The following is an 18,084-nucleotide window of genomic DNA, read 5'->3' on the forward strand; positions in this document are numbered from 1 at the left end:
TAGTTATCCACAATTATCTTTATCATCATCGTCATCATTATGATTTTTTAAATCTCAGCAACACATAATGCAGGATAAAAACACTTTGATAGAAGCGAAGCTCTGTGGAGGGAGCTGCGGGCGATTGGTCGTCGTGAGCCGAGGCATTAAGGAAAGTGAGGTAAGGAGAGGCCCAGAGCGTTACAGTGCAGAGTGGTGGATGTGTTGGGGCACAACAATGGCAAAAAATAAGACAAAGGGACAGAAATGTATGCGTTTTTTTGTCTTTTTTCTTTCTTTTTTTTTTTTTTCTTTTTTTTTACAATTAATTCTTGAAATGATGAAGGCACTTGCAAATGACGGGTAAATGGTAATAGAAAATGTAAACCATACTTTGGTGTTTCATTTCATTTGACTTCTTTTAAGATTTCATTAAATTCTTCTTGTACGTTTCTTTTTTCTTTTTTTTTTTTACAAAATGATCCAAAACACTGACAAAGAGGAAGATCTTGGGTAGATAACAGTGAATAAATATGAAACAAAAAAAATCAAATAATCCAAACCTTTCTAAAACAGAAAAAAAAAAAAAAAAAAAAAAAAAAATCAGGTTCGGATCCAAATATAATACTATCTCTACGTTTGTTTACTAAATATATAGTCAATGCTGATCTATAGAAGGACCCATAAAGTGCATCTTTGGATGGATGGGAAAAACAACACTGAATGGAAATGCTATTGACTCTTCCAGCCCATAAATAATTAATAAACAGTTACTGATTGGTTTGGGTTACACTCAACAAATTGCTCCCAAATTTAAATCGTCGACTGGACTGAAAACAAATAAAAACAGAAAGTAAATAAAATCATACAACTAAAAAGATATTAAGCATCAACGGAAAAACAAAACATTTAAAAATGATCTGGACTCCTGCGCATTCTGCATTCCCAAACAGGTAAACAAACAAACAAAGGCACATTTCAACACGCGTGACAGATGTAGCACCTTCTCTCGCTGTCTCGAACTGTTAAAAAAAAATTATTATTATTTACCACCAATTATTTTTGCTTTAAACATTATTGGAACAAATATATTTTATCAACATTTTGGCTCAAAACCGTTTACAAGAACCTAAGTGACAACAATTTCAGTGTCACCAAGAAATTGGCAGCTGCAAAAACGAACTTACAGATTCATTATTACCTCTGGACGTCAGTAAACAGACTTAAATCAGGTCATGGTCCATGGAAAGACAGCGTCTCATTCCCCCCCCCCTCCCTCCCTCCCCCCTTGTGTCGCTGACTTCAGTGTGGTTAAGTTGAGCAGAAATCAACAGTCAGGTTTAAAGGCAGTACTACTTAGAAGAGTGTTAACCGACTGTGCAGGAGAGGAAATGCCCGCCCTAACCACAGCACCTCTTAAAACACTTCCAGTAACAAGACATAAAGCTACAAGCAGGCAGATTTGGCATGTGGCAACTCGGGTCAACAGAGCAAAAATCTGTTGGAGGGGAGAGAAAAGAGGAGAGGGGTGTTCCTTGTTCTTCCTCTCCTCGTTTAATTTAGTGTGGATTTTAAATTATCCGCATTGGACTACCAGGGTTTCAGAAATTAGTGTATGGATATATATATATATTTGTGTGTGTGTGTGTGTGTGCGCTGCCTGTTGCCTCTTTCTAACATGCCACGCTCCCGTTCTTTGGCTTTCAGGTGACGGCCGCGTGCGAGGGCCCGTGTTCACTCCTCACGCTGCCTCATCTCCAGCTCTCGCTGTCCAATCAGTCCGTCTTACTGCGGTTGTTGTTGAGGAGAGTGTGGCCGTTCTGCACGTGGCCGTTTTTAGATTTTTCCCTCTTCTCGCGATCGTTGTCTTCATCCTCGGACTCTGTTTCCTCTTTATCGCTCCGCTCGTCCTCAACGATGTCCTGTCAGGTAAAAAAAAAAAAAAAAAGAGTTTTTACAGCTGTTTTGAGGCGATACTGTTAACATGACTAAAAGCTGCGGTTCTTACGTTGCCTGGTAGGAACTTGATGACCATGCGCAAGATGAGTCCGGCCCAGAAGATGTGCAGAGCCAGGAGCACCAGCATCAGCCCGTTGAAGAAGTAGAACCCGAAGAAGGGGGGGTAGAGGGTCAGGGGGTACACCCACGTCGTGTGCATGATCCTGCACAGGGGACAAAGACAGAACAGAGAGTCTAGTCAGAGCCACCTACACTCGACCATCAAAAGCCCATTGAGCGGGGGCCAGGACCGTAGACAATGTGTCTGTTGTTGTTATGTTTCCATCACAAAAGTTTTGAGCAGATTTCTGACATTTCTGCAAAAATAAATCATAAATCAGTGCTTCCATCATCTACCTGTGTGCTAAAACACTCAAGAGGATGTGACAAGATTATATAATTAAAACTGAGCACCAGTCACTCCATGATACATGATGGCAGCTGCTTCCCACATACGATGACATTTGAGCTTTTGTGATGCATGAATTTGTCTCTTCTGATCAACATGTACTCAGCTGCTACTAACGCCCTCACGCTCTTTTTCCTTTGTTCTGTTTTCGGGGGGCTTTCTGGTGGAGTGGAAGCATGTCGCTGTGACTGGCAGCATAACACACTGTAACATGAGTGTTTTGTGTATAGTAGTAGAAGCAGAGGAGGGTACTACAAAGTTGAGATGTGTTTGGAGAAAAAAAAAAGTCTGATGTAAAAATGTTTTTTGTTTTTACCAGAAGGGGAGGATTATGAGACGAGTGATGATGAAAACCGCAGCGAACAGGGTGAAGATGAAGTTGCAGGTTCTCCTCCAACCTGCGTAGTTGAACATCTTGGCTGACTGGAATGAAAGACAGTAGAGGTCACAGTCTAACATTTTCACGTATTCCCCTCTAGAGGGCAGACAGTGAACTGTGTGAGGAGCGCGATGCTCTGACCTAAATATTGCCATCGCTAAGCTAAACACCAATGTGAACTGTTGGAGGCTACACTGGAATGGAGGGCTGTATTATTGATACTTTAATGATGTTTTAATGATAATGATACTGCTGTGTGATGATATTTGAATTCTTAAAAAGCCAGATAACCTGTACTGGGTAACAATTATCAACTTAGAGAATATATTTTCTCTTTCTTTCTTCACAACGAGCTAACAAAGCTGGAGTGTGGTGGTTAAGTTAACGGAGAAAAAAAAAATCTCTGACTCTTTCAACCCAAACAAAAAGAGGTTAAGATCAAATTTTAATCAGTGAAATCCTCCTTTTTTTCCCCTTCCTGCCATGTTAGCATGATGTCATACCTCCATTAGATAGTCTGAGGCATCATGCACCAACATGATCAAAGTCCCTCCCCGGATGTAGTTGACAAGCCAGGAGAAACTGATGAGGAAAATGGTGGCTACGTGGTGAACTATCTGCTCTTTGAAATCCTGGAGAGAAAAAAAAAAAAAGAAGAGACAGAGAGAGATGGTGTAAAAACAACATCCAACATTGTTTGGTCACTTATTGATCAAGCTGTAAAGATTGGTCACTAATCGACAGCGTGTGTCTCATTGATGTTTTGTTTTTTAAATGATTAACGCTCCGCACAGAGCAGATTATACGGCTTTACAGCTATAAAAGGAAGCAAAATCCATACACAAGGGGGGCAAAAAGCGACTTACAAAACAAATCCTCCAAATCAGAGATCAATTTCGACACAACGGCTGTCTGGAAAAGTCCAGAAAACTGTTGTTTTGGTTTTAAAGTTCTGTGCAATATAAGTTTTATAACTGCAGTTATAAAACAAGTGTTGGCACCGAGGTGACTCAAGTTGCTGACAGGCTTAAAGGTCTGCCAGCTTTCACAACAATGTTTAGACCTGTGGATAAAATGGTCAATCCGTCTCTCCACAGCGAGCGCTCCGGTCATACATTAACTTGAGAAATTCATCCCTGATCGGAGAGACGGTTTTTGTTTGTTGTACGACGACTTCACCAAACTGACAAAGTGGAAGGGATGAGGGGAACTGAACATGGGCATTATCACTACACCCAACTACCAACCCAACTGATTTATTGTAAATTATTTGGAGCACTCAGTGGCATCTGCTCAGATCTCTGTAAAAGTTTAGGAGACAACGTGCATCACTTACCTTACGTTTGATATCTGATGCTACGCTAAAAACCAGCGAGAGATAGAAGCCTAGTTCGATCATGTAGTACCAGTACTGAGAAGGCAACAATGGCTGGAAAAAAAAAAAGAGGAAGACACATATCTTTTAGAATAACAGGCTGCAGTTTAGTAATTTGATAAACAAATAGAATAAAAATAGAAGCCAGGTGTGCATTTTGAATATTTGAGCTATAAGCATCTGTAGAAAATGAGAAAATTATGAACATATTCAAATATGTCATTCATTGGAAGCACTGGCATACCATTTTCGGGAAGTCTTCCCACATCTGCTTCATATCGTAGAGCCATGGTTTCTGAAGTGAGATAGATATTCAAAATTAATGATTGTGTTTACAACACGACACTACCAGAACTTCTGTGCACAAACACCAAGCAAAAACACAAAAGGAAAACAATGTTTGTGGGTGGCATTTCAAAGAATTTCAACTATGTTTCAGTTGGTAGATCGATACAGATGTTTCCCAGTTATGAGGAGAGTCTATCTGCTAAAACTTATTACATTAAAAACCAGATTGTGAAGGAGTACTCACGTCAATAAGTGCCGCCAGGCCAGCAAAGAAAGCAAGAAGGTAAAAGGTAAATCTCCAACTGTAAGAGAATGTACAGTTATCTCATAAAACCATTCTAGTGGAGCAGAATTTCACACAACACATGTAAAACCATTAAAACCAGTTATTTGAATATTGTTAGTGCCCTCATCGACCTGTACAAACCTCCTGTTACTTCAAATCACAAGTAACAAATAATAATACCCCTTATCACAACACATATAAAAAGTCTGATCACTAAAACATACTTCACTGTAATTTATACCTAAAAAAAACACTCAGCACTGAACCACACTGGGCAGAACTCTGCCTCTGCGAGCTGATGGAAACTTCTGGTCACGTTCACTGTGGAAACATTTTGCACTGGTTTGCAGCATTTTTCTGTCTGAGCGGTCAGTACGTGTCCTCCCATCACTGAGGATTGTTTGGCAACGACTTTTGAGAAATGCTCGCTCCCACTTTTTGGGTGTGTCTGTTGAAAACCGATATACTGATGATGAAATAGCCCTCAGCGCACAATAGAGCACTTTTTTCTTTTTCTTTTTCAGGATTGTACAACAAGAACTGTGACAACAGGATAAAACAGCTGCCAAGGCCAATCACCACCACCACATACACTCCTCCATCTCTGGACTCACTTCCTCATTCAAGTGAGAGGGAGGGTGTGTCGGGATCTTTAATAACTGGTTCTGTGTATATAAACTTGTCGCTGATGTTACTTGTTAAACATTAGCAGTTTTTTTTGCATCCAATTTGGATATCATCTAAGTCTGTGTAAAATGTCTTGAAGTGAGTTAACTGGACGCTCTTCAGTTAAGAAGTAGAGGTGTTTTGATGGTTTTGAAGGTGTGTTCAAAAATGTGTATATTACCAGAACTGTGTTTGTGGATGCAGACTAAAGCCTAAAGAAACGTTCTAAATAATATAATAAATGTCACATGTCCCTATTTGACAGTGTAGATCCTCCGTGGGTAGGCTGAGGCATAAATTGACCCTTTAACTGCACCAGAATAACCTGAAACTAGCAGCTGGTACGTAGAGAGTAGAGTCCGTCATTTAGACAGTTACACATTTAGGTTGTTTTGGCTTTGGTATGTTTGATTTGAAATGAAACCATGACTGAAGTATTTTCGGTGAGTGACGGACCTGCTCAGCTGGACTGAGGTCAGGTGAGGGACAATGACAGTCAAGAACATCCAACTGCTGGGGTCAGAAATAACTCCGTGGCTTCATTCACTGTATATTTAGGACCCTCGTTACATTAATACCTGCGTTGTCCTAAAATTGTCTTCTTGAAAAAGGAGGCTTCTCTGTTCACAGTATCAATACGGATGTGATCAAAGTACAACTACTGAAAAAACCAAGTCAGCGCTTTAATTTCATTGTATCAAATGCTTCTTTTACTTAGTTTCAACTCCAGAGCGTGTTAAAGAAAAATGAGCTGAAGCGTCATCACACAAGTATCGATCTACCACTTAATGGAAAGCAACAACAGCAGCAAAGCACATTTACAGTTCCTGCACAGCCAGCATTAGTGCTATGAACTGGGCAGTGTCTTTATGCATTGACATTGTTTGAATGTGTAAGTGGTTCACAGAAAAGCATCGAAAGAGCGCAAAAGATGTTTTACCCAATACACTAGATGATCTATCTCACATGAATTATGCTTCGTACTCACTGACCTCGATGGCTGTAACCGCTACGGAAAAAGTTCAGCTGTGCTGCAGTGGAAAAAGTAAACAACCTTTCTGTTTCTTGCAAGGAGTCAGAATACCTGCTGACAGCTGTTTTATGATGATTTATGGTTGTTTACAATTGGTTCTTAGGGTGGCTGTCTGATTACTTTGGAAATCAAAATGGGTTTATAGTTGTTTTGATTGACTTCACTCAAACGCGCAGTGAAGAGTTAACCGTCACAGAGAGCGGAGGGGGACGGGGGAGATGCGATATTGTTTAAATACTAGATAACGGTGCATATTTTCAGGCAGTCTCTCCCGGAAGGTACAGTGTGTCAAAGTGTTGCACTCGGTCAATGTCATGGGAGCCTCCGCTTCTGTTTGTCTCACAGCGCTCATGTAGTATAACATTGTTCACACTCTCACGATGCTTTAATTCTGCATCCTTTTGGAACGCACAAAGTAAAATGTGCTAAACACAAGCACTATTTTCTTTAGATTAAGTACTTAAAAATTAGGTGCAAACCAACTAAAGTGCATTTTTACTGATTTTTTTCCCCCCAATAAGGACGTTTCATTCATTGTCTGATTGGTGCCTCTAGTGGAGTTTGTGTGCATGTCACAAAACTAATTGTGGAGGCAAAGGCACAAAATCACATTAGTGACGTTATCTAACAGGATCATCATATTAGTTAGTTTTCAAGTATAAAACTATAGTACTGGATGAAACAGCAGATACTGATTGTATGCTGTGTCAATATTGGCTTATTTTTTGGCTAATATTTTTTACTATCACTTCTTTTCATTTTTTAAATTCAGCTTTCTGTTGGGGTGTATTCCCTTTAAAATACACTCTGAACCAAGTTCTTGTTTTCCAGCTGTGAAGGATATTCACACCATCTGTGGATATCTGATGCCTCTTTAGTTTGATTGAGACAGACCTAGCTTGTCACACAAGTGATTGGTGGTTCAATTACACCTTGGCCAGGTTGTCAAATCAGATGCTGTTTTTTTTTTTTTTTTTAAATATGCATTATTTATTTTTCTATTGGCGCCATCTTTTTTCATTTTCATTGACCATCCATTATATAGTGTTTTTAATGGACTCAGAAGCTCATTCAGTGAACGACTAGTGACGCCTCAGTGCTCCACTGAATGACTCAGAAGGTCTTTTGTTCCAGCAGCGGTCAGATTTCTTAATGAACACTTTTAGATATGGTTTAGATCCATAGTACCTTTCAGCTGTCAATCATGTCTCAAATGGCTTTTTATGGTGTTATTTATTTATTGTGTACTGTGAACGCATTGTTTATATTGTTTGCTGTCTGTATGAGTTGATTTGGTGGCAAATGAGTTTCCACTTTGGGGATTAATAAAGCTGTCTAATCTAATTAGTCTAATCTAATCAACATATTTAATAATTTTATAGCTACATATAAACATTCATTTTTCTCCTAATATAGAAATATTCTTTTTGCCAATTGCCAGCTAAGAGATTCTTTGCCTGATTTTCTTCTGTTGCGTTTTCCACCTCTGACTCGTCCTTCTTTCATTGTCTTCATGGAGTGCAGTGTTCTCAGTAAATAAACGGATAGTGGTCTAGACTACATGACAGATGCTGTGTGGATTCAGGACCTACAGTGGTATAATCGTGGTTTCTGCTTTCTTGCTATGTAACCTGTTTACTAGAGCAGTGCAATGGTAAATGGCTTCATTATTAAATAGTGCTTTTATCCACAGTGCTTTACAATTTGACCCTCATTCGTCTATTAATACACATACACATTCACACAATGATGGCAGTGTGCTATAATGACAGGTGGTGTCTGATCATGGGGATAAATTTGAGGTTCAATGTCTTGCCCAAGGACACTTTGACATGTGGACGAAAGTAGCTGAGGATCAAATTGCGTCCTCAATCACCTTGGGTCGGTGAAGTTCTGGGTCTAAACTGCATCAGGGTTCGTTGACCCCTTTATACTTGCCTGCAAGTCTAGTTTTATTTGTATTTATTACTTTTAGTTCTTATCGGTTTGATTGTTTCCTGCACTGCTGTAACATGTGAATTTCCTCTCTGGGGATCAATAAAGTCTTATCTTATCTTCTTCCATCATTAAACAGTATTGTAAACAGTATATTTAAAGGGTTGCTGTTAATATTCTGAAGTAGCAAATAGTGCTAAAGTGCAACATGTTGAAGGTCTGCAGCAATGCAGCAGCAGCAGGTTTCTACTCTGTGTAAGATCTGCCCTTGAAATAATCTGAAATTTGCCCCTCTATAAATCCTCTGAACTCGAAGTACACCAAATTACAGCATTAAGACGCCATCAAAACATGTGACTGTATTTCTGATAAATAATGGAAAATCAATCTTCTACATGTCCTTTATGATGCGAGGCAGACAGCTTAAAAACAGGGGGATTAGTATTTCGTTTGTATCGACTTTGTGCTGTAGACTTATAGCTACCTGGCTTCCCGAAACTTCTTGAGCTTGCTGGGTCGGTCCTGGTTTCTCCGCCGCCTGAACCACCTCTGCACCTGTCGCACCGAACAGCCCGTCTGCTTACTTAACCTCTCTATGGAGCTCTGACAACAAACACGGGACAAGGAGAGAAGAGTCAGAGCTGTCTTTAATGTCTGGAGTCATGAAATACCTCAACTACCAACATCAGGTTACTGCCAAAGGATGCACAATATGTATGAAGCTGTGTGTGTAGTTTCTTAAAGTATGCAGAGTGATCACCTGTGTGGGATGCTTTGATGTGCTGCAGAAATGGGACTCCAGTATAGGATTTGGAGGAGCATGAACACGCTTATTGTCCCTCACTCCCAGCAGAGAGGCCAGAGGAATCGCTACCGTCCTGAAAAGAGAGAAAGCACACAGCGTTGGAGAACACTGCTTAAGCATCACCTCTCATCTTTATCAAACTTCTAAGAAAGAAAGATGCAAACATGGGACGGGCAGAGATGTAGATTAACAGGCAAATGACACACAAATGATATAAGCAATGACTCACCGCTCGAATATCTGTCTGATGACCAGGAAGCAGAGAGCGATGGGGACGGTAGCCCAGAGATCCTGCGGTTTAGGGAAGACTTTGCCATCGTGGTCCTTCAGGTCAGCCCAGCCGTGGCCTTCGGGAAACCAGAGCCAGTCCGCCCATATAAGCTCATAAAGCCGAGACAACATCCTAAAGATTAAAAGGGAGAGAGAGAGAGAGAGAAAAAAAAAAGGGGATTTCATGGGTATTTTCTATCTTGCAGAAGGAAATTGAGAAAAAAAAAACGAGCGTTTGTCTCCTCTGCGATCTCCATTCATGTTCTCCATCAGATAAATATAGCAACTCACTCAGCCGTGACAATATCCTGGGAGGAAGGAGAGGAAACAAGAGAAAGCTGAGAGGAACGAGTATTGATTGGAGGTGATTAATCTCACCGGGCATCTGAAACAGGCGCCATGCTCGGGCACTTCCTGTTCCAGATGAAGGGTACGATGAGGGCAGGATTTGTTGTCTAACACACAATGCAACCAGAAAACCTGTGAGAATTCATTTTGGCACTAATTCACTAGTTCTCGAGAAACGTTAGCTAGTTTTTGCAGCTGGATGACAGATTTACAATAGTGTCATTTCACACAGCTGCCATGTCGAGCATCTAAACTATCGAGATACTGGCATTAGTATTGTGTCTAATAATAATTTTTATGCAATTTAACAATTTCTTAAACATCAGTTATCGTATATGACTTAAGCAACGCAAATTGCACAATGAGTAGACCATGTGCTGATAATGTCTTGAGTAAGGTGATGACTCATCGTACTCGCTGTGTGTTAGTCATTTCCATTATAACCTCTGTAATAAAAAAAGGGAGCAAAACAGTCACTGCTCGGACATATCAAACAATTAAACAATAATTCTGCTGTGATTTGTCATTCATATAAAAATCTGACATGTGATAAAAGCAGTCTAAGAGAGATTAACCTACTTCAGGTTTGCACTTTGTCCTAAATAAGAGAACTATTGTTCTAGGATCTTTATAAACATATCGAACCCTGTTTTAATAATTCAGGGTAATGATTAGTCGATTAATCGATGGACAGAAAAATAATCGCTGACTATTTTGATAATTTATTAATCGTTTTGAGTCAAAGACAGTTTTACTGATTCCAGCTACTTAAATGTGAATATTTTCTGGTTTCTTTAGTCGTCTGTGATAGTAAACTGTTGGTCAGGGAGAAAAAGACATTTTAGTTTAGTATCTGTTGAGGTCGATATCAAAACAATAATCAATAATACTCTTGTAATTGACAACCATGTAAAGGCTTTTCTAAGATTGACCAGTGACCAAACTTTTCCTGTGTGTGAAACAATATAACCACAGTTTGTTTTGTGAATATGTAGGCTTATTAACGCCAGACCTTTCCTACTTCTCACCTTGACAAGCATAGACTACAAAAAAAAACAAAAGTAAAAAACAAACAAACAAATAAACTAGAGCTGCAGTGATTAGTCAATTAATCGATTAGTTGATCGACAGAGAATCATTTGGCAACTATTTTGTTTGAATCGAATAATCGTTTAAGTCATTGTTTAAGCAAAAATGCCAAATATTTAATGCTTTTCTTTGTCAATCAAGATAATAAACTCAATATCTTTGGGTTTGGGACTTTGAATATGAGAAATTATATTGAGAAAAACAATTTGATTGAAATGATAATGAAAATAATCGTAGTTGCACCCCTAAAAACACATTTAAGAACTGACGTAATTATCAGCTCAAATTCTGTATTGTGTATCCTTTACATAATATCACATAATCTTGACGCTAAACTACAAAGGAACTTACATCTAATATCTGAAAACACGCTGTTACTGCTTTGTTATTATAGTGCAGAGTCAGCAAACAGGATCTCCTGTCAAACCACCAGGGACACTTAGTCATCTGTTGACTTGATTAGTCAGATCAGCAGATTTTGTGGTAGAGTCCAATAATCATAAAACAACTGCACCTTTTTTTTTTTTTTTTTTTTTACTGCAGCCACAAGGACGGAAAGGTTCATGTCAAAGTATGAGTGTCTTTCTGAAGCAGATCATAACGAGGGGAAAATCTTAACAGTTTTTAAGTCAAGAAAAGTGAAGTCAGTGAGTAAACGAATGTGCTCGATATAAAGCAAACTAAGCTGGGGGTAGCTAGTCACACACCTCCCAACAGATCTGTTAATAAGGAGTCCGGGTGTGGACTTTAACCTGTTATAAGCCTACTATGGATTAACAATAACTCTTGCAGGCTGCCTTTGTTGGTCGAGGTGTTTCACTTCAACAGGGCCGCTGTTTTAAAGAGAAATCTCACCTCGGAACAACAGAAATCTCTTAAACAGTAATTAAAGTGAGTTCAAGAAGTTCAACCACTATGTTCAGCTGACGGCCGAAGTGCAATCTGACAAGTCTTTTAAGTTTGCCAAAGTCAAACTTTTACTACGTGTGTATGTGTGAACAAACGAGAGAACACAGAGTGAGCTCTCTGTGGATTCTGTTAAAATATGTTAATGAGTGCAAGCATGTTTGTATTCTGTCCTGGGCCAATTATGGGATTTGGGTTGAACACACACACACACACACACACACACACACACACACACACACACACACACAGTTCTTCTGTCTAACAGGGGGAACTGGAAACCAACCTTGGGGCTGCAGCAGCTCTCAGGTGTACATCCTCCTTAAATGCAAAATAGCTATTCTGCCTGAAATAATCTGATTCACCATGAGAGTACATGAGGATAAATTCCCAAACTAGCAACGTTACAAGCAACCGATAGCTGAGGACACGCAACTCCCATGCAGTGAAGCGTCTCCAGATGTTAATGCACGACAGTTACAGCACGTGCACGTGTTTTAGAGCTGTTAACAGCATGGTGTCTGCTCCTGCTGGTGTGTGATTTTCTTAAAAAGGGTTTACAGACTTTCTTTGGCCAAAGAACAGGTCTGGCACCGATGGCTTAGCAGGTGCAATTGCTGTGAGCTAAAATAAACTTGCATTTCATTTTGTGGCCAAGCTGTGTTGACAAATCACCAGGTACAAAGTTGAACAAACAAGCAACACTGGCCAGTACACTGGTGTATACAGCTTAGGCTTTTATAAGTTTCAAATGAAAGATATTTTTGGTTTCTAAAAAAAAAAAGCTTATTCTGGACCATATTTATGATATTCCCATAACTTTTTCTTTTCGAACTGGAAACTACAGGCATCTGCCAACTGTATTTTTGAATCGATCACTGAAGATGCTTTCTGTATTAACTAGTTTGTCGTATCATCACCATCTGATCAGGTTCTTTTATTTTTAGGGTGCATTTTTTTTTTTTACCTAATCAAGACAGTTTTTGGAAAGACTTATGGCATAAAAACAACAATGATTTGGTGTTGAGGAACAGAGGTGGTGTTTTTTTCCAACGAGTACCCAGAAGAGTAACTTCATCACTTTTTTATTTTCATTCACATCACTCCTCTAAGCTCAGAAACATTCCTGTACTAGAAAGACAGTAACTCTCTTCACAGCTGTCTGACTAGCTACAGTTTGCCATTGTTTATAAGTTCTTACATCATGAGTCGCCAGCAATGAACGGCTTCATCCTTCTCTTAGCATCTCTTGCCTCTTTCCCCCTCTGTGTGAATGGTGTTCTTTCCTCTCATGTGTAAGTGTCATCTATCGTCTTCCCATTGAAAAGTTGTCTTCCCTGATTCATATTCTTCAACTTTTTGTTTTTCTTTTTGGTGTACTCTGCATGTATAACATCTATTTCATATCTTCTTTACCCAGTTAAAAAGGACACTATTTCCTAGAGCTGCCATGATTAGTCAATTAGTCGAAGGACAGAAGATTAATTGGCAACTATGTTGATAGTTTGAATAATCATTTCAGTAATTTTTTAAGGAAAAATGCATAAAATATTCTGGTTGCAGCTTTTCTTTGTCATACATGCTATTAAACTGAATATCTTTGGATTCTGGACTGTTCTGACAAAACAAGACGTTTAAAGACGACACCCTGGGCGCTAAGAAATGATAACATGCATTTTCCAATATTTTCTGCCATTTTATTAAAAAAATGAATCAATTAATTGGGAAAATAATTGTCAGATTACTCGATAATGAAAATGATCAGTAGTCGTGGCCCTACTACTTGGTTGGTGCTATTTGAGCAGCCAGAGAGACGATTTGCGAAACTCTCGCGAGATTTGTACGCTAACCCTAACTTTAAAGTCAAGCCTTAACCCTAACCGCACTCACAAGAGTTTGTCCCTCCAGCTAATCCAATCTAGCATTTACCCTACTTCTTCCATGAAGCTGGAGGCCTAACAAGAGATGTACTATCCTGACTTTTAGTCAGTAGTATGGGTTAAGCTCTACACACACTGGATCCTACACTACCCATAATGCAACTCCACAGCATCTTTCTTTAATTCCTTCCTTAACCGAACAACAATGTGTAATATCGTTGGAATGCCCCTTAAAAGGCAATTTTTGTGGTGTATTTCTTAACCAAATCAAGAGTGCTCTTGTGTATTGTACAGATTGTTAAACTCTTGCAGGCCAATGTGTGATGTTGAGGTAGATAAATAAGATTGATTTTCCTACAGTACACAAGGATAACTCACATCTAAAATTCTCTAAAACACTCCCGAGTTTCTCAGTCTTGTGTGGAGCTGGAGCCTGCAGTATAACTTCAACTGTGGGATTACTCATCGCTTCTACTTTTAAGTGTGTGCCAGTCACCGCTCTCTACGCCGTTTGCGTAAACTCTCTTCTACAGGGAGTGGCTGATTGCGTACACATGGCGCAAGCGGGGAGTCTCCCGGACATAGCGGAACAGAAGGCTCGACTCAGTGAGATGGAGCTTCAAACAAGTTTCCAAAACCCCAAATTACTTCATGCTGAACGCTTATTACACATGGCCACACACGTTTAATAGCTTCAATCGCCCTAAAGTCCAATAATAACAAAAAAGAAGAGAGGAGCAACTTTGCTTGGCGACATCTCAGATTACGTTAGAAAACTTTTTTGCGCATTCATAATCTGCACCATAAACGGTATAAATGGCGTTTTTTCCCCTCAGCAAACAACTTCTATATTTCCTCAGAGGTGGTTATATGCTTTGTAGCTCAGACATGAATGTTTTAATGACCTTCTCTTATCGCGGTGTCCCTGAACAAACATCGCCGACAACAGTACACTCAAGGGCCTGTTCTCACTAGCTAAACTTTGATGTGCGGGGCGCCTTTAACGGCTTCCAACGACTGAATCCGAGAAGCTTTCAGTTTGAGAGTGTCAGCAAAGTTTGATGGGTAAGTTACCCTCCGGTTAAAACTTCACATAAATCCTCCTGGGAGAATGACTCTCCCATATCTTTCTAAAAATAGCAGCCCAAGGTGTGTGTGTGCCTGAGGAACTATGATTTAAAGCTTTGAAAGGAGCCCGCATCGAGTTTTTTTTTTTTTTTTTTTTACATTCTCCACGTTTAACTGACGCATCGTCCACCATGTAACGGTAACTTACCTCTGTTCAGTTCACTTTCGGCAGACAGGTAATGTAATCTTAAAATGTACGGCGGCGTTGCCGTGCAGCTGCTCTTCCTCGGTTCCTGTTGTAAACTGAGGGGATTTCATGTAGAGCTCGCCATCAAAGACACTCCAACTTGTTGATCAGTGAGCTGCAATCCGCCTTTTTCTTCTCTCTTCTCTATAGCCTCAGGTTCGCCACATTCTCAGGAGGAAAAAAAAAAAACTGTGTCGCACTTTATCTTCCCCCCCCCAAACTCTCCCTTGTGGTCGTGATTTTAGGCTGGTCCAAAGTGGAAAAAATATGTTTACTTTTTCACTTTTCCGTCTGGTTAAAGTAGACCGGGTGGGCCTCGGTTTGTTACCGATTAGCTGGGCTGTTCAATTGGTTGGATGTAGTGAACATTATGGTAGTATGTTAAAACAGGGCCGAGGGCGGGGCGGGAAGCAGTCTATTTAAAGTGACGTGAGCCGCTATTCAGTATGAGGTGTGGTTAATGCCATAGGTAGCTTTAGTGGAAAGAGCGGGACACAAATATCCGGTAGTATGCAATATAGTATGCAATATAGTGAATATTGTGCTAATAATATTTACTCATGTTTTCAAAAACTCACACAGGAAGTATATGGAATGTATGAACAGGGGGAATTGGAAATCAAGCATACCTAGCTCTCAGGTGTACATCCAAGCGGGAAGCTCTGGGTTTGAAAAATGAGGGTAATGCGGTTCCAGCAGGGGGCGACATCACTGGTTGCAAAAAGAAGTCAAATTGTATGGAAGTCTATGAGAAAATAACCCTACTTCTCACCTGATTTATTACCTCAGTAAACACTAATGAGTTTATGGTCTCAATCGCTAGTTTAAAGTCTTCCTTAATACAGCATGATGTTCATTTTGTAAATTATGGTCCCATTTAGAGTAAAACAGACAATCAAGCACGGTATGCTTTAGGGCATGGCTACCTTGTGACTGACAAGTTGCTACCACAGCGACAACATTGGTTATGTACGTTACGTAACGTAACCCCAGATTAGAATAGGAGTATAAGTATAGTTGTTGCTATTTTTGTGTGTTTTCAGTTCATAACAGTTAATTGTAACATTTTGGTTGCCTAAAGTCTTGTTCAGCGTTTGGTTGTACTAAATGACCCTCTAAGGAGTCATCTGTTCAGTTTTTCCAGTAAGTGCATTTTGTTTTAAGTCTGTTTTTTGCTATCCAAAATTAACATTAGCATTAGCATTATGACAGTCACCCATAGACTGTAAATGCACCATGCTAACCAAGCTAGCAGCTAACATTAGCGTGAGGGTCAGCTCCACCCTTCCGTCCAAATATGGTCACTTCTGGCTCCAAAAAAACAAGATGGCAACAGTCAAAATGCCAAACTTGAGGTTTCAAAAAGGAAGTCCACCAACCAATGGGTGATGTCACAGTGAATACATCCATTATTTTTTTTACAGTCTATGTGTACATCTTACTTCTTAAAGGTGCAGTGTGTAGGATTTAGTGGCATCTAGCGGTGAGGTTGTAGATTGCAACAAACTGAATACCCCTTCCCCTTCGAAGCATGTAGGTGAACCAATGGTGGCCGCAAAATTTGCGAAAAACTCAAAAGGCCCTCTCTAGAACCAGTGTTTGGTTTGTCTGTTCTGGGCTACTGTAGAAACGTGGCAGTGCAACATGGTGGGCTCTGTGGAAGAAGACCTGCTCCCTATGTAGATATAAAGGGCTCATTCTAAGGTAACGAGAACACAACAATTCTTATTTTCAGGTGATTATACTCATTCACTTATTAAAACTTATGTTTTATTATTAATACTTATGAATATTATATTCTATTTCTTTCAGGTCTGTTCCTCTAGATGCCACTAAATTCTACACACAGCACCTTTAAACGCAAAATAGGTATTCTGCCTAAAATAAACCAATGGCCAAGAGAGTAGATGAGGCTGAATTCCTAAACTCGCAACATTACAAGCAGCCAAAAGCTAAGAATATACAAGTTCAATGCAGAACAGTGTTTCCAGGTGTTAATGTATGACAGGTACAGTACGTGCACTGTTTTATAGAAGAAAGACTTTAACAGTATGATGCCTGCTCCTGCTGGTGTATGATGATTTCCTCAAAGGGTATACTGACTGGAGGAGTCAATAGTTGGCTGAAAAACAGGTGTGGCACCAACAGTTTAGCAGGTGCAATTGCTGCAGGCTAAAATAAACTTGCATTTAATTTTGTGGCTAAGTTGTGTTGACACATCAGCTATAACGTTTAACAAACAAATGAGACTTGGAGCTGGTATGTATGAGCTTCTTGCTTGTATATCATGATTCAAGTCGCAACTCCAACTTCTTATCCTTTACCAATGAAAATAACTAGTCAAGTAATGATGATAGGACTGATATGATTAATTCAAATGAAACAAACAAACTATTTTTTGTGTAATTTTTGTTTTGCTATTTCTTACTGGTGTACTGGTTGTTAACCTTGACAGTTTTAGCTGTTGTTCTGCTGCCTTCTGTAGGCCTTGGTGAGGTCGTGTTCACGTTGACATAAGCTCTGCATAAAAAAAACAGAGCCTCCTCATTAACTTCAAAGAAACCACTGTGTTGACAAAGTGGGTATGACACGAAGGGCTCCAGTAAAATATGCAGGGTCAGTTGGCAAAAAAGTTTAACCTGTCACAACTTCTTCATCCAGGTACACACTGCATTGGTCAATCAAATAAGTGCAGGTGGACATTTCTGACTGATTACTTAATAACATGAACAGCATATTTCTACGGTTTAACTCATGATTATCATGATGTAGGATTAAAGGACTGTCACTGTGATAGCTAGTTTCTAGAGTTGTAAAATCCTGTCTCATGTTATAAACTGTGCTACAGTGTCTTGACGTCTGATAAGCCTTTTAACTCAGAGATTTACTAAGCAAAATTGGCCTCTTCATTCATTGACACAGTGATGCTGACGCCACAGGCCTCAATATCCTGGTTTTGCTGTCCATTATGCCCATTTCCAGAAAGCTGCTAAGTCCAAATAAGTGTGCATCTTGTGCTTGGGTGAATTTATCTTTAGGTGGGAAATTAACTAAGTCAAAACTGTCTTTAGTCTGCTTCACCAGTTATTATTTTTTAATCATTGCTCATCTGAACATCTTTGT

The 18,084-nt window shown here is 39.6% G+C and overlaps 1 protein-coding gene and 1 long non-coding RNA gene across 3 annotated transcripts in view; one reads left to right on the forward strand and one right to left on the reverse strand.

Annotated features, from left to right (window-relative positions):
• On the reverse strand, positions 1-15,343 carry cers2a (ceramide synthase 2a). Its single transcript, XM_067612654.1, has 11 exons — positions 14,923-15,343; positions 9,383-9,556; positions 9,109-9,226; positions 8,833-8,951; positions 4,673-4,730; positions 4,385-4,435; positions 4,102-4,194; positions 3,269-3,397; positions 2,703-2,809; positions 1,988-2,141; positions 1-1,901 (listed from the first exon to the last, which is right to left on the reverse strand). The coding sequence occupies exons 2-11, from the start codon at positions 9,553-9,555 to the stop codon at positions 1,755-1,757; spliced, it is 1,149 nt and encodes a 382-aa protein (XP_067468755.1). The 5' UTR covers position 9,556; positions 14,923-15,343; the 3' UTR covers positions 1-1,754.
• LOC137198735 (uncharacterized) overlaps positions 13,330-18,084 on the forward strand; it is a 9,814-nt gene continuing 5,059 nt past the window's right edge. Inside the window, exon 1 of one of the 2 annotated variants that reach the window (XR_010931672.1) lies at positions 13,330-14,913. This is a non-coding gene — a long non-coding RNA (uncharacterized lncRNA). The remainder of the gene's footprint in view (positions 14,914-18,084) is intronic. The other variant, XR_010931671.1, reaches the window with a different exon arrangement.

Source organism: Thunnus thynnus, chromosome 15 (genome assembly GCF_963924715.1).
Source record: "Thunnus thynnus chromosome 15, fThuThy2.1, whole genome shotgun sequence".
Lineage (NCBI taxonomy): Eukaryota > Metazoa > Chordata > Actinopteri > Scombriformes > Scombridae > Thunnus > Thunnus thynnus.